This window comes from Salvelinus alpinus, chromosome 6 (assembly GCF_045679555.1).
Source record: "Salvelinus alpinus chromosome 6, SLU_Salpinus.1, whole genome shotgun sequence".
In the NCBI taxonomy this organism is placed as follows: Eukaryota; Metazoa; Chordata; class Actinopteri; order Salmoniformes; family Salmonidae; genus Salvelinus; species Salvelinus alpinus.
Genome location: NC_092091.1, coordinates 70,863,614 through 70,878,671, shown reverse-complemented (window position 1 = coordinate 70,878,671; position 15,058 = coordinate 70,863,614). Strand labels below are relative to the sequence as shown.

The 15,058-nt window shown below is 45.3% G+C and overlaps 1 protein-coding gene across 7 annotated transcripts in view; it reads right to left on the bottom strand.

Moving 5' to 3' along the window:
• cxxc4 (CXXC finger 4) overlaps positions 1-14,492 on the bottom strand; it is a 29,030-nt gene extending 14,538 nt beyond the window's left edge. Inside the window, exons 1-3 of one of the 7 annotated variants that reach the window (XM_071407728.1) lie at positions 14,323-14,470; positions 10,126-11,121; positions 7,707-7,784 (exon numbers count right to left, since the gene is read on the bottom strand). In XM_071407728.1, coding sequence (XP_071263829.1) covers positions 7,707-7,784; positions 10,126-10,989 — 942 coding nt within the window. In that variant the 5' untranslated portion in view covers positions 10,990-11,121; positions 14,323-14,470. Of the gene's footprint in view, positions 1-7,706; positions 7,785-10,125; positions 11,122-12,499; positions 12,988-13,126 lie in introns of those variants that run through there. The other 6 variants (XM_071407726.1, XM_071407727.1, XM_071407729.1 and 3 more) reach the window with 6 other exon arrangements.
• Between the last annotated feature and the right edge of the window lie 566 nt (positions 14,493-15,058).

Below are 15,058 nucleotides of genomic sequence, written 5' to 3'. Positions count from 1 at the left end.
AAAACATTTGGAAACGGGGAGGTGCTAGTCTGGAATTCTCCAATAAGAAACTAAATATGTTTGTTTCACAGACCAAAACATTTCTAATACTTTGTACCCTACTACTGACCACGACCCCATCATACAGCCACAGCAGCACAGGACTCCGTTTAAATTAGCCTCACCTAATTCCCCTTGTGAAACTAGCAGTCCGGCCCAGCCTTTCTGCAGAAGGCTAGCCAACACTCCACTGGGAGAAAACCCTATCTGGGGTACTTTGGGGCGACAGAGGTTTCCAGAAAACAAAACGAAGACAGAGAGACAGGGTGAGGTCAGTGGCGTTCTAAAATGGGAAAAACAGACAGACAGAGGCAGAGAGAGAAAGCAAACAGGGGGAGGTTAGATGGGAAGGAAACCGAAAACCACACTCCGGGACACACGTCAAGTGTGCAGGCGCAGGGTACCTGAGGGATCTGGAGTATAGGAAACTTCCAGCCCTTTGAACGAGCGATGTCAGTGAGCGCCTGTTGGCGTGGCGGCCAGAAGAAGCCATGTGTAGCTGGTGGAAAGAGGGCCTAAGGGAGGCAACATATTGCCAGCTCCTCTGAAATGTTAAATCAAAATGCAAAGTAGGAGAGCTGTGTGTGTGTGTGTGTGTGTTGAGTGAGAGCAGCTCTTCTGAGCAGATTCTCCACAGCATCCAGAAGAGGAGGACTGGCTCCAACATACAGGTCTGTACTGGGGGGGGGGGGGGGTAAATTAGGCAGAGATATTTATGGAAAAATCTACATATTATAAAGCATACCGCATCACAAACAGTACAGTTTTAGTTGTGAAAACCCTGATGAAGACTATGGGCAGACAGTTTCATCAATAAAGGACTGCTGAATAGCCTCTTCACTGTGGTTGAGATGTGAATTATACTGTACAGGTACTGTAACACCACACATTAGAGGTGAGTAATATTCGGGGAAAATTAACCAATTAAAATTAGACAATTAAAAAAAGGCAAAAATGTGATATCCATTACCTCTCAATTATGTGCTCAACTACTACCACTAGTTAGCAGACACTATGACCATACAAAAGAGACAACAACATTTGACCTAACAAGCATCAACACATTCCTGGGCGCCAAAGACGTGGATGTTGATTAAGGCAGCCCCTGCACCTCTCTGATTCAGAGGGGTTGGGTTAAATGCGGAAGACACATTTCAGTTGAATACATTCAGTTGGACAACTGACTAGGTAACCCCCTTTCCCATGTACGTGTAACCCAACAAGTGTCTAACACGCGCTAAGCCACTATTACTATAGCCCATGGCTAATTAACACAGAATCATTCAATATGTTTCATTATTTAATAGTATTAATATATTGCTACATGATCAAATTCAAGACTGAAACCAGAAGACATTTAGACCGTAGACTACAGTATAGACCAGGGTTACTCAATTCTGACCCTACGAGATCCTGAACCTGCAGGTTTTCTGTTCCACCTGATAATTAATTGCACCCACCTGGTGTCCCAGGTCTAAATCAGTCCCTGATTAGAGGGGAACAATGAAAAGACTTAGTGGAAACTGGCTTCGAGGTCCAGAGCTGAGTTTGAGGGGTGTAGAGACTAAAAATATTAAAAAACATTGAACTACATAGATACACATTCACAGTGTAACCAGGCAACAAGGTGATACACTAACGTCATGCTATAGGAGAAGCGGTTCAAACGGACACAGATTTGATTGACACCAAGATAAACTACGAAAACAGAAAACCGACACACAGTCACACTGTGGCCAGAAAATAGCCAGCCAACTGTGCAACGTGATATGCCGAAGGCAAAGCGTTTAAAACAGAACTAATCTAAGCAGACGACCCCCTGGTCGGTCATCCAGCTCCACACTGATCAGACACAGAAAGTGGTCACACCACGTCAAAATAAACCAGCTACTTTCCAGATCCTCCCACTGCTCTTAACAGTGGAACTACTCCAACCATCTCTCAAAGTGTGACAACCATAGAATAATTAATTATATAGTTCTATGGTGACAAAAATGACTTCCTTTTAGAATATGAACAACATTCTATAGTTTTTATGGTGAATTCTAGTTCTACAACCATAGATATATAATACATTTTTCATTGAATGTAAACAGCAAAAGTGACAACGGCTCTATATTCCAATGGACAAGGTCCTTCCTGGTTTGTGAATGGAAAATACGCCACCGGATGTCATCAACAGACCATACATTCCATCCTCTTTGCTCGGGGGGCAGAGATTGACTTCACTCCTCTAGTGACATTCTCTAACCCCGAGGGGTTCTATCACAAAAAATAAAGCCTTAAAATGTCTCGCTGCACACGGTATCAGATGCTTGGCATGAAATATTCATATTTGAAAGCAGACCCGGAGTAAAGGGAGGTGGTGGTGATCGGCGTGGATCTGACTTGCAGAAATGGAGACGCTTTAACCGCACTGACCCATTTCTATATCCACCACAAATAGATGTCAGAAAGTCACTTCCTTGTCAATTCCCTTGGATGACAGAGAGAGAGAGGCAGAGGGATATTGGAAAGTGTGGCTTTGTTTGAAATGGCCCCCTATCCTCTACAGTATATAGTGCCCTACTGGTAAATAAGGAATAGGGGTCAATCATAGTGCACTACATTGAGGATAGGAAGCCATTTCAGACCCAGACAAACAGGTTTTCTCCTGATTCTTCCTGAAAACAATAGACACATCATTGCACCAACCATATTCTACATGATTAGCTATCTGCAAAGATAGCTGAGAAACACTATATTACGGTTAGATGAATATCCGTCTGTCAAGCCATGTGCTAAGACCTAAACTGCCATGGTTGACGCAGTGGCCTCGTTGCCATTACTAACATCCTCTCTTCTTCGCTCTTTTCCCCCCTCACACAGGTTCCCAGTAATGACGAGATACCTTTAAGTTCTCTGCCAGAGCCGACCATCCATAATTTACCATCTGTTTAAAATTTAAAGGTGCCACACATTAACGTCCTCAGCACCTGCACTTTCACGCTGTCCACCCGCCACGCTCCGTTGCGCTCCCTCCCCCACCTTCTTCCCCCGCTCCCTCATCCCTCCTCTCCTATTATTCAGGCCAATGACAACGAGTTCCCTCTCTCCACCGAGCCGTGGGATGTTAAATCAAACGGGGGCAGAGGGAGGGGACGGGCCGCGGGCTGTAAGGGCACCTCCGATTACACCCCAGACTTAATTGGTGGCAGTGGCAAAACTATCAATTCTTTAAGAGCTTTTGTGCTAGCTGCTGGCGGGACTGGGAGTATAGCCTAGCGGTGTTGCAAATGAAAGCTGACAGAGCCACTGCTGCTGCAAGACAAATCTTGATAAAAAATAAAAATAAGACAAGGGAACCGTGGCTTCTCATGAGTAGCCCGGGGTAGAGGGTAGCATGCAGGAATGCTGCAGGAAGGAGAAGAGAGGCTAGATATGTATAATTAAGCGATCTGCGTGGCAGCTCGGTTGGCAAAATCCTATTGTCTTGACAGAAGCTTAAGGTTGCCCTTCAGGTTGAGACCACGCGCTTGTGAGGAGGCGTGAGGGCCTCATTTCCCCCCCGTCTTTTATTCCCTCACTCAGACCTCCGTCAAATTAAATCGGTGGTTTTAAAACTCAAATAAATCCAACAAGATAGAAGATCAGCCGATGTAAAAGGCCGTCTGTCCCTCAGGGTTATTTTATTCTCTCCTCCACTCTACCTCGCTACTCTCTGCCTGAAAAGATTGGCTGGGAGGGGAGGGGGGGCGACTCTGCGTTATCTCCAGGGAGGCAAAGGTTGGGGGAGAGGGAGAGGGAAGAAAAGGCCACAGATTGGTCCTTATCTATTCTGAGCACACCTAAAACAAATTAGACTCGGGGCGCAGACCCGCCGACGCGTCCGGCGATTATTTGGCGCGGCCTCTCTCTCATTAAGAGGCTTGAGATGGATCCCTGGCTCTATATTCTTCAAGGTCCTGCCTCCCACCATTTTAGGGTGTCTTATCACAATAAAAATGTTGCTTTTTTTATGCCAGAGGATGTTGTGCCGCTGCTAACCGCCGCCGTTTCATCTCGCCATTTCATGTATTTCACAACACGCCACAAAGAGAGAGGAGGACAAGAGAGAGCGCTGCATGCACGCCATTTTCCGTGGCACTCTGTTTTTCCTGGGGCCGATGCCATGGCGGTGGCCTTTCAGATTCGCTAATTGAGAAGCGGTTTTCTGTTGAATGGGATTGTGCTCCATTTCTCTCTCTCTCCTGCATGTGAAGACAACACATGGTATCAGAGATAGCCTGTAAACACCTTTCCAAGACTAGCTAATCATCTCTTTTCAGTATATAGTGTCGCGGTGAACAGTGGCTCTCTTTACAAGATACAAGGATACATTGGAAGTCTCAGCAACTCAATCAATAAGACATTACTTGAAATGTCTGCGGAATTGTCCCCTTGTCTCTCAAGCAGGCTAGGAAGACATGCTCTTGCTGTTGACATCTTGCAGTAAACGTGAGCCTTATAACATCTTGTGTACAAATCTCAGATGTATTGAATCATTCTAAATGGGATAATATTTATTTATTGGCAAGATGGTAAAGAGGTAAGATTGTACGATAGAGCACCCATTTGTCAAGTGAAGTGAAGAACTAGCAGAGAAACTGAGAATAAAAGAAACTGTAGCAGTCAGCCTCCGAATTTGTTTGACTGAAAAGGATATGCTATAGATCTGTAGCAAGTCCTACAACCTGAATGGGGAGTCTTAGGGCCTCACCCTGTATTGAATAGAAAAAGATGCTGTTGAACATTTCTCTGGTCTGTGACATCACAAAGCACTATGATACACCAACACACTCAGGAGGAAAAGAGTCATGCACCATGCCTTACTTCTCAGCGCACAACACAGCAGCCATCTTTAAAACGAACAAGCCAACCCTCCATAATCACAGTTTGTCGTCGTCTTAACTCGCGTATTGTTATTCGTATGAATTTGTGACGATCGCTCAATGAGCGATAGTAGCTTTAGCACGTGGGGGAAATAGAGTATCTCATTCCCTCTGACAGCCCCTAGCGATCTTTCAATAATTCATGGTGCATTTAAGCTGCATCTCTCTCACACTTTTAAACTGTTTATGAATACAACCTCTGAATTGGGCTGGTAGAGAAATGGATACACATTAGTCCTGGACTCTGAGTCCTTCCCTAAATCAACTATAGTGTAACAGTGTGATAGCGCCCTACAAACTAAGTAGTAAAACTGAAGTAAAAGAAGGGAAGAGAAATAACACACGGGTTCAGTAAACACTTCAGTTGGAAGGTGTCTTCATAAAGACGTCCCAACAGATTCATAACCGGTACTGTCTGCGTTCAGAAGCAGGACATAAGCATTTGGGACATAGTCAGAAACTGTCTGAGTCACAGCCCTGGTGAGACCTGGCCTACAGTGCCAGGGTCACAATAACATGGTGTGTAACTGTAGGACACAGGCTCCCTTGTGGAGGAGACTTTGGTCTCAATGGGACTCCCTGTTGAAATAAAGAGGCGTATAGGTTCTCTCAGACACACGAACACCGACTACACCTAGAACCCTGGAACCACACCAGGCAGAGTTAGCTGCTGGGGAAATGTTAGGTTGGATGAGATGCCTCCTCTACGCCACACTCATCCATTATGGGGTCAGACAGAGAGAGAGACAGAGACAGAGAGATGGAAGGGATGGAGAGTGAGATAGAGAGACAGATGGAAGGGATGGAGAGAGAGAGCGAGAGAGAGAGACACAGATGGAAGGGATGGAGAGAGAGAGAAAAACAGATGGAAGGGATGAGAGAGAGAGAGAGAGAATGAGAGATTGCATTGCTTGCCGTTTTAGGCTGGGTGTCTGTATAGCACTTTGACCTCGGCTAATGTAAAAAGGGCTTTATAAATACATTTGATTGATTGATTGATTGAGAGAGGGAGTAAGAGAGAGGGAAAGAGATATGGAGAGAGAGAATGAGGGAATGAGATTGAGAGAGCGAGAGAAGCAGACAGACTGCTGCAGAACAGAACAGCACAGCGGTGACACGGGGCAATCCTCCAGGGTCCTGCATTAGTGCGCTAAATTAAAGGGGGTATTAGATTAAATTGGCTCTCCGATTTCAGGGGTGTGAGTAAAATTCTGATTTGCATTTATCCAGCGCTACTTAAGATATAATTAGTTCAGGGTGATTCCCATGTGGAAAACACTGACAACCAAATCTAACTGGCTTCTGCCGCTAGCTTATAGTCTCTTCCTCCCTTCCTAGGTGAGAGGTACAAGCTGCTAATGTTTGTGTGTGTGGAGTGGGGGACTGAGTGTGACTGCGTGCGTCTGTGTGCGTCTGTGTGACTGCGTGCAACCCCGTGCCTGCGTGACTGTGTGTGACCCCGTGCATGCGTGCGACTGCGTGCGTGCAACCCCGTGACTGTGTGACCCCGTGCGTGCGACTGCGTGCGAGCGACTGCGTGCGACCCCGTGCCTGCGTGCGTGCGACCCCGTGCCTGCGTGCGTGCGACCCCGTGCCTGCGTGCCTGCGACCCCGTGCGTGCGACCCCGTGCCTGCGTACATGCGACCCCGTGCCTGCGACCCCGTGCCTGCCTGCGTGCGACCCCGTGCCTGCGTGCGTGCGACCCCGTGCCTGCGACCCCGTGCCTGCCTGCGTGCGACCCCGTGCCTGCGTGCGTGCGACCCCGTGCCTGTCCTGAAGTCTATACAAACTCGCTCGAGTGCTGCTTATTTTCACCACGTTTGCGTCTCAACATGGAACCATGCAGGATTGTTTACTGCACTGAGATGTGGTGAAAAATGACTGAATCTGAACATATCAAAAATACATCCAAACCAAGTGGGTATGTAACTAACTTCACACCTTCTACAATGCCTTTGAACCCCAACACACACACAGCCTCCTCGGCACAACCTGATTACAGGTACCGAGACAAAAATAATAATTACCGTTACCGGTAGAAGAGGAACCCCATAATCTGAATGACAGAACTCACAATTCAAGTACCTATCTCTCTTTTAAAAGCAAGTTTGGATTTGTTTTTCACACCCTCCCTTCCTTCCATGGTAATTCCAACGGTCTTAGTTGGCAAATGGATGTTTTTCCCGAACCCAGCCAAACCATCCATCAGGCATGAAAGGGCGTCTTCCTGAACACCTCGTTTGAGAACACCTGTTAGGACCTGGGATGTGGAGTCAACATCAAATGAGCCTCTATGGGACACCTGTAACCTCCAGCATTTAACGACATCCTGCAGTCATTTTTTTCCACTTTTCCTGTTGAAAAACGAAGTAAACACAGGTGCTAAAGGATTTTTTTTAAATTGCTGCGCAAAAGAGTGTATTTTAGACAACTTCAAACTTCCAAGGAGTAGGGCATTCAACGGTTGGTCTGATAGTGACTGATGTCATCAGCCTCCCCCTTGCTTGAGGAACAATAGAGAACAATAAATAACCCCCCCCCCCTCCCCAGGACCACCTACTGAGATCTGACTTTTGTTAAGTGAACTGGGTGTTAAATGAGGTGAAAAGGAGACTGGAGTAGGACTTTAAAACCCACAACAGCCAGGTTTCAGAGGGAGGTGCAGAGGGAATGTGTCTCTTGTGGTTAAAGGAGTTCTATGGTGTAAAGCTGATGTTGATGTACTGGTGATCAAGCCAAGTATCAATAACACTAACCTGGTCCCAGGCTGTATAGCCAACGCCTAAGGTCTTTGTCAACAGATCAGGGACCAGTCTAGGAAAACACGGACCTACCTGTAACACGGGTAACAAGGATTGTGGGGTTTAATGGAGGTAGCAAAGTGATCAATATTTTATCACATGCACCATACAGTCAACACTGAATGCAAGCCTGATGTAGTCATTGCACGCTAGAAATACGGGACCAAATAATGAACTTGACTAAAGTGAATGCACTATAAATTCATCCAAATATGACACCTTCAAATGGGGGACTAGATACATAAAGTGCTTTCATTTCTAAACGGTAAAACAGATTTGCATGAAAATACCCGCAAATAAAAAGTGACATTTTGTACTATCCCCTCATAAAATATTTCATCTCAAATCCAAAATACTGGAGTATAGAGCCAAATTAAAATGTTTAGCTTCTCTGTCCAAATAAATACATAGGGTAGTATATGCGTGTACCATACAGTCAAAACTGAATCCAAAATGTGAGGTAAACAAACTAAACTTCCATAGTGTACCTTTAACACAGAAACCATTAACTCACAACCCTTCAGACGGACCTAGAAGACAGTTCAGGACAGTATCATTACTAATTCCACCATAACATTCAGTCTGAAGCATGGAACCAGCAAATAATCTCACTTTCTTATACACAGTCGGTTGGAACCAAACAAAATCCTGAACAGATTGGTGGTATGATGAATAAATAATAAAAAGATGTCCTGGGTCGTTACTTCACTAGATCCACAACATGCATCCATCTGCATATTCACTCAGATCCTGTGCATTATTTAGGAGTTATGAATCAACGTTTGCATTGTTTTCTATAAGGTCGGCAGGAAACATCAAGGGAAGCAATCCAGCAATAAGAGAACAGTCTAACAAGGAACAACATGCTTTCTTTAAGCCGTCTGCTCCCTTTCACCTGCACTGATTGAAGTGGATTTAACAAGTCACATCAATAAGGGATCATAGCTTTCACCTGGATTCACCAGGTCAGCCTACGTCATGGAAAGAGCAGGTGTTCCTAATGTTTTGTACACTCAGTGCATGTCTGCATCTCCAAAAGGAACAACAAGCTTTCAACACATTCAGAACTACGAAAAAAGTAGACAAGGACTATTAAACGTTGAAGAGAGACGTACTGTACAGTAAGTTATTCAACATTAGACCAAGTGATATTATATTAGGAGCCCTTTTTAAAAACGCGGCTCTACCTGCCACTTAACTGTTGAACCAATCACTGGCCCATGCTGGCCTACTGCGCAATAGTATGTTGCGGTGGTGTACCACAATAGAAACCTGTGTTGTGTCAGAGGAAGTCAGAACCATGAACACAATCTTACATTTTACAACCATCTCTATTCCACCACAGTCCTTTATAAACAAAATGTCAGGCGCCAAATAAATCAATTAAAATACAGCAATTTTAAAAAACAGCCCTGCCCTCTGAATGTAGAGGGCACTGAAACGAAAAGCTCTCGCTAGCTGTCAATTATGTTTGTCCATTATCTTTCTTTCCTTCCTTGGTCTAAAAACCAAAAACACACCCATACTAGTTTTTCCAGCACTATCCCATTACTGTAAGTGCATCACCCAAAAAACTTCCAGACATCTTTGCATCACAATTGTTTTCTAGGGCCCACCATTACTGTATTCAAGTATGTGCAAAGTATCACCCCCTAAAATATTGATCCACATTCGGTCATAATGGCCTCAAATAGAATAGAAAATGATTTCACCTCAAAAACCCGCTATCCTCAATCAATTCCTATAGGATCAGGCGAACAGAATGTGTCTGGGGGGGATTTGATTTCATTACACCCCTCCCTCCGTATTAAACTAGGGGAGTGTTATGAGACGGACGCCATCAGCGGGCCCTGCCATCACTCTCACGGTGGTCGGCCCTGGTGCTTTGTGGGTAATCGATCTTCGCCGTCCAGAGACGGTCTCCGTAATTGGTTAAAATGACCGGGGTGCAGAGAGGGATGACTCTCTCACCCCCTCTCTCGCTCTCTCTGCTGAAAAGCATTTCCCAGCTCTGGCTTGGAGCAGAGCCAAGCCCGGGGTTGTTCGGATGCGTTCCAGCCCCAGCCTGACTGGCAGCAATTACAGGGTGTCTGAGCCAAGCTCAGCTTGCGCGCCGCACAAACACCCCTAATTACTGCCAATTAGGCTAGGCGGGTAGGCAGATTGGAGAAGCCGGGGGGGATGTTCAGGCATGGGTGGGCATGGAAACTATTTTCAAGGGCTTAGAAAACGTGACTGGATGAAAAGGTTAATACTTTGGAGTGCGGGGAGGGAGGGAGAACGGTGAAGGAGGGGAGAGAAGGATAATGACAAAAGAAAGGAAAAGGGGAAGGGAGTGAAAGCCCCCCCTGGTTTCCTGGTTCTATTTTCTCACCTCCAGCGACGAGCCGGGTTTCTTTTTCAGCTCCTCACATTTCCTGAACTTGCAGATCTGGTGGCCCGTTTTACGGTTCCGACAACTGCTGCACACGCCGCAGTTGATTAGCCGCCGGCAGGGCGCACACACCCCGCACCGCTTCCTTTTCTTCTTCGCCGGGTTCCCGCCGGACGCCGAGGAATTATTCTGTGGGCAGTCTGCCAGATTGGCAATTTGAAACGCACTGTCTGTAACGGCTGCCGAGGCTGCGGGGGAGTGAAGGGCTGTCATGACGATGACCCCGGGAGGTAATGAGATGCCCCCTAAAGCCGGAATGGCGGAAAAAGTTCCGACACGTTCCTGGAGATTCATTATCTCTGCTTCGCTGGCGCCGCATTTCAGCTTGTTCATGCATTCTCCCGCTAAAGGTCTGCAGTGTTCGGGGGATAAGGTAGAGAGGAAATTATTATTTGCCATTTGCTGTAGCGTTTCTGGCGGCACGCCATGCTTCCCCGGCCTCTGGGAGTCATTCCTGTGCATGCTGGTCCTATTAGGGTTTATTGTCGCCGATTTCCTCCCCCAGAGCATGGCGTTATCACAGTTCCACGGGGACATGCCTATCCGGGCACTGGGGAAAATGGGTGTCGTGATGCGGGCGATCTTGGCCGTCTGGCCAAACGCGCCGTTGGTTTTGTAAAAGTTTGCGAAAGAGCGGTACCGTTCCATCTCGGCGTTATAATCCAAAAGCTGGCTTAATCCACCATCCTGGAGGTTCTGCAAGTTCTGCAGGTTCTGCAGGTTCTGAAGGTTATCCTTTTGTAAGAGAGAAAGGTCTGCGTTCTGTCCGTTCTCAATGCAGAGAGCATTGTTTATATTAGCCATGGCTGGAGGACGGTTGAGCAGGGTTCACTGGGGAAGAGTCCGGGGTCGCCGTCAACGGTGGCCTTCGTCGAACTAGAAGCTGCTGGTTACCACCAACAATATGTTACCATCCTGCTTCTGTCTCCTCCAGCACTAGAACACAAAGAACAAACAATTACAGATAGAACAGGAAAACAACATCCTCAGCCTAATCAATTTCCATTCTCTCTCCAAGTTTTTCCATGAGATAAAAGCTGATAAAAAAACGTTTGACGAGCTGGCATGTCGTTCATTTTCTTCTTTCGGACTATTTTATAATGAAACGCATCTCAAACTATTGCGAGCAGATCCTTATCTGGTGACATTAATATAATAGCTGTGACACACCAACATGTCGTAACGGGATACAGGAATTAGCATGCTCGAGAAGACAGCACTAGCTTCGTGTCAGAGAGACTTTCAAGAGTTTTTTTTAATACGATTGTCAAAGGATTCCTGGATATATTGAAATAAGTCTTATCAATGATGTATTTGATGGTATATTCTGGCAAAGGATAAACAAATACATATGGATGGGATACAAAACGACACCAGTCACTTAAATAATATAAGCACAATATGCAGCCAAAAAGTATCATCCATGCTCACTGAAACCAACTACTCTGGAACATCAAACACAAAAGCAACCTGTTTTCAAAATCCCTGACATCATCCTGATGCTCTTGTCTCCAAAACACTATGCACATTGAACACCTCACGAGGGACAGCATTTTATATTATCTTCACCATCACGGATGTTCTCCTAAAGCTATTAGGTCTCTTCCATGTAAACCCACTCCCGTTCGGCCTCATAATAGCACCTGGTATTCATTCATGGATCCCGGGTTCTATTACAATGACAGCGGAGAGAGACCACCACTGGTGAATTTCAATCCAACCCATGAAGCCACAGACAGACCTCCGCAGACAACCGTAGTGTCAAGTGCCTTAGGGGGGGAGACTCCATTTCCTCCCCCCCCCCCCCTCTCCTCTCCCCCAGTCTGTCTGGAATTGGTTTCTACTGATAAAAGCCCCATTAGACATTTCTCTCTTTCCCCCTCCCTCCATTAACTTTTGCAGGCTCTTTCATTCTTTGTTTAATTGCCAAAGCCAATCCATTGCGAGTAAACACTAAAGCATTTTGAGTCACTTCCATCGTACAACCCAACAGCTCCCAAAATGAATGATAAATATCCACACAGGAACAGTGGAACCACAGAGAGAGAACATATTGGGTGTCCTTTTAGCACAGCCAGAATAGTAAAGCACATGCCCACTCTCAATACAACTGCCCAGCAAGCAGTAATTGGGCTTACATCTCCTCTACCACAAAATGAAATTCCTGAATTATGAAATCCATGCCAAATAATGGATTAACCGTTTTTGTTTTATTAATATTCAACTTGAGGACAGAGCTAAAAGAGATAATTTTTCTAAAATCACAATATTAAACAAATGTAATAGTAACTGTTTGAATACAATGACAGCCTACCTGATAATATGAAGCAAATATTATCCATACAAATGCATAACATAGATATAGATAGATATATAAGATAGATAGTAGGTGGAAACAAAAAACATGCCATGGTGTGCCATCCCAAAAGCACCCCACCGCCACCAGTAAACAAAACCGTCCATGCCTCAATGATCGGCCCTGCTCGCAGTCATTATTACTTAATCAATTCACCCCAGGAGCAAAATACGCAGCCCAAAGGCAATCAAGTCACGGCTATCGATTCTCAGCCTGTAAACAAACTTTAGAAAGACAGAAATGTTCGATACTTAGAGAAAGAGAGGGAGGGCGAGAGAGGGAGACAGAGAGGACGACAGTAGTGTACGTCCGATGACGACTGACGAGCCCTTGTGTGGCTGCTGTGGCTTCCATTAATTATCGCTAGTCTGGTCTGTCGGAGACACTCGGAGACCAAAGGTCATGCAGAAACAATCCATAGAGGGCTCTGGACAGTACAAATAAACCGTTACAATCAATCCGACAGCGCCTGGATCACTTTACCGCCAGCTTTAGCCGACGTAAATCGGGGGGCAGTCTGAGAAAAGCATGCAAAATATCATATGACGCTGCCTGTACTGGGTAAAATGGAAGAGCATCACCTACCTACCAGGTTCCTGGCGAGAAGAGATTCCAGACGCCTAGCAGTCTGCTGCCAACACAGAGCGGCACATTACCGCAAGGCGCGATGGAGATAAAAAATAACGCGAGGATGTGGGAAGAGCACAGCCACACTGAAAAAGAGCGCTCAAAACAAAAGGAGCATTTTTACAGACTTATTTTCCTGGCTTGAGAAAAAAGTATAAAAAATAGCAAACTTAAAGCGATAGCCTATCGAGCTTTTAGAAGAAAAAAACGGTTTATTATTATAAAACCACGGCTCTGTAGGGGGGAAATAACGGTGCGTTGTAGGTGTTTCCTCTGCTTGGTCCGAGGTGTATTGTGTGTGGCTGTCTAGTGTTAGCTCCGTGCTGTCTCCTGTCGCTGTGTGTGGCTGATTGGTGCTGAGGTGAGGAAGCTAGGATGTGGACACCTACTGATCATTGGTTAGAAATTACTATAGAAACACTAGGAGCACTCGGGAGGGGGCTGGCTTAGGGCCAATGACTGTGGCTTAGGGCGCTCTGCCGGGAAATAACTCTGGGAAGCTGCGTCTTAACCTTTTGTCGTTCCCTTTCTCTCCTCTTCCATTTCATTCGGACACGCGAAGCGTTTAGAGGGTTGTCATTTACAGTATGCGTCTTTTAATAGGGATTTGCGCTTCGCGTGAGGGAAATCTTGTCAAATTAATTGGAATTGAGCGGTTCAGTGATGAAGATAAAATGCCTCCTATCAGGGTGTTTTTCTCTCTCCCCTCTCGGTTAGAACGACTGCCATAATTACGAAGACCTGCGCGTGCCACCACGGGGATTCATCACGATTAGGCTATAAATCCTTCCCGATGGCCACAAATGCATGGCTCCCGCGTAGAAACACACGGATGCACGGCACATTTATTCTATGTGCCCATGTGAGATGCACTCCATTCACAATATTATGGAATATAATTTCTCGCTAATGCACGTGAAATATGGTAATGCAATGAATAATGTAATTATGGCGCCAATCAATTACCGAGCCAATCATTCAACCAACACAAATTAGGCCTATAGATGTGCAATTGGTGGTGTAGGCTAGTCTGAAATTATTAAACATCCCTCAAACTCAAGATAATTAATTTCATGAATTGACTATGCATGAAAAGTGCCAACACAATGCTATTTGCCCAAAAATAAGTTGATCCCAATTTGACCGAAATGTACCTTTAGTTATAATTAGTGACAAAGCTGTCAGATCACTTGTCAACTTTAAAATGTCTTGAAAATAAACTTAAATAAGTAGCCTATTTTAAAACGGCAAACTTTAAAGTAAAAATTGCTTGCGGCTAAAACAATGGCTCTCCCAAACAGACAGCAACACACACGCACACCCCTGTTTACAAATGACAGGCACCTGTGTGGCAATTAGCCACTCCCACAAATCAGACAAGACAATGAGCGGAGCAATTAACAGAACGTCTGGAACTATCTGCAACATTCACAACAACTGGGAACTCGAAAAATACAAGGTCAAATCATGACGTCACTGATCTTCAGGTCGGAAAGTCGGAGCTCTAGAAAGAGGCTCGAGTTCTGGTGTTGGAATTCCGAGTTGGATGACCATTCAAATCGATTTTCCCCAGTCAGAGCAATTTTTTTCCGGAGTTCCCAGAGATAGTGGCAATAGTAAGCACTATGGAGAACGATTGAATGGGTAAATTACGTACATAATTGTATACACATATGCTTCAAAAATCTATAGTTTAAAAAGTAAAACAAGTTTAAATACTCTAAAAATATAAATTTATTCCATTGTGAAGGACTACCCTTCACAGTTATACACTATATATACAAACGTTTGTGGACACCCCTTCAAATTAGTGGATTCAGCTATTTCAGCCACACCAGTTCTTCACATTTCTGCCCTGCTAGAGCTGCCCGGTCAACTGTAAGTGCTATT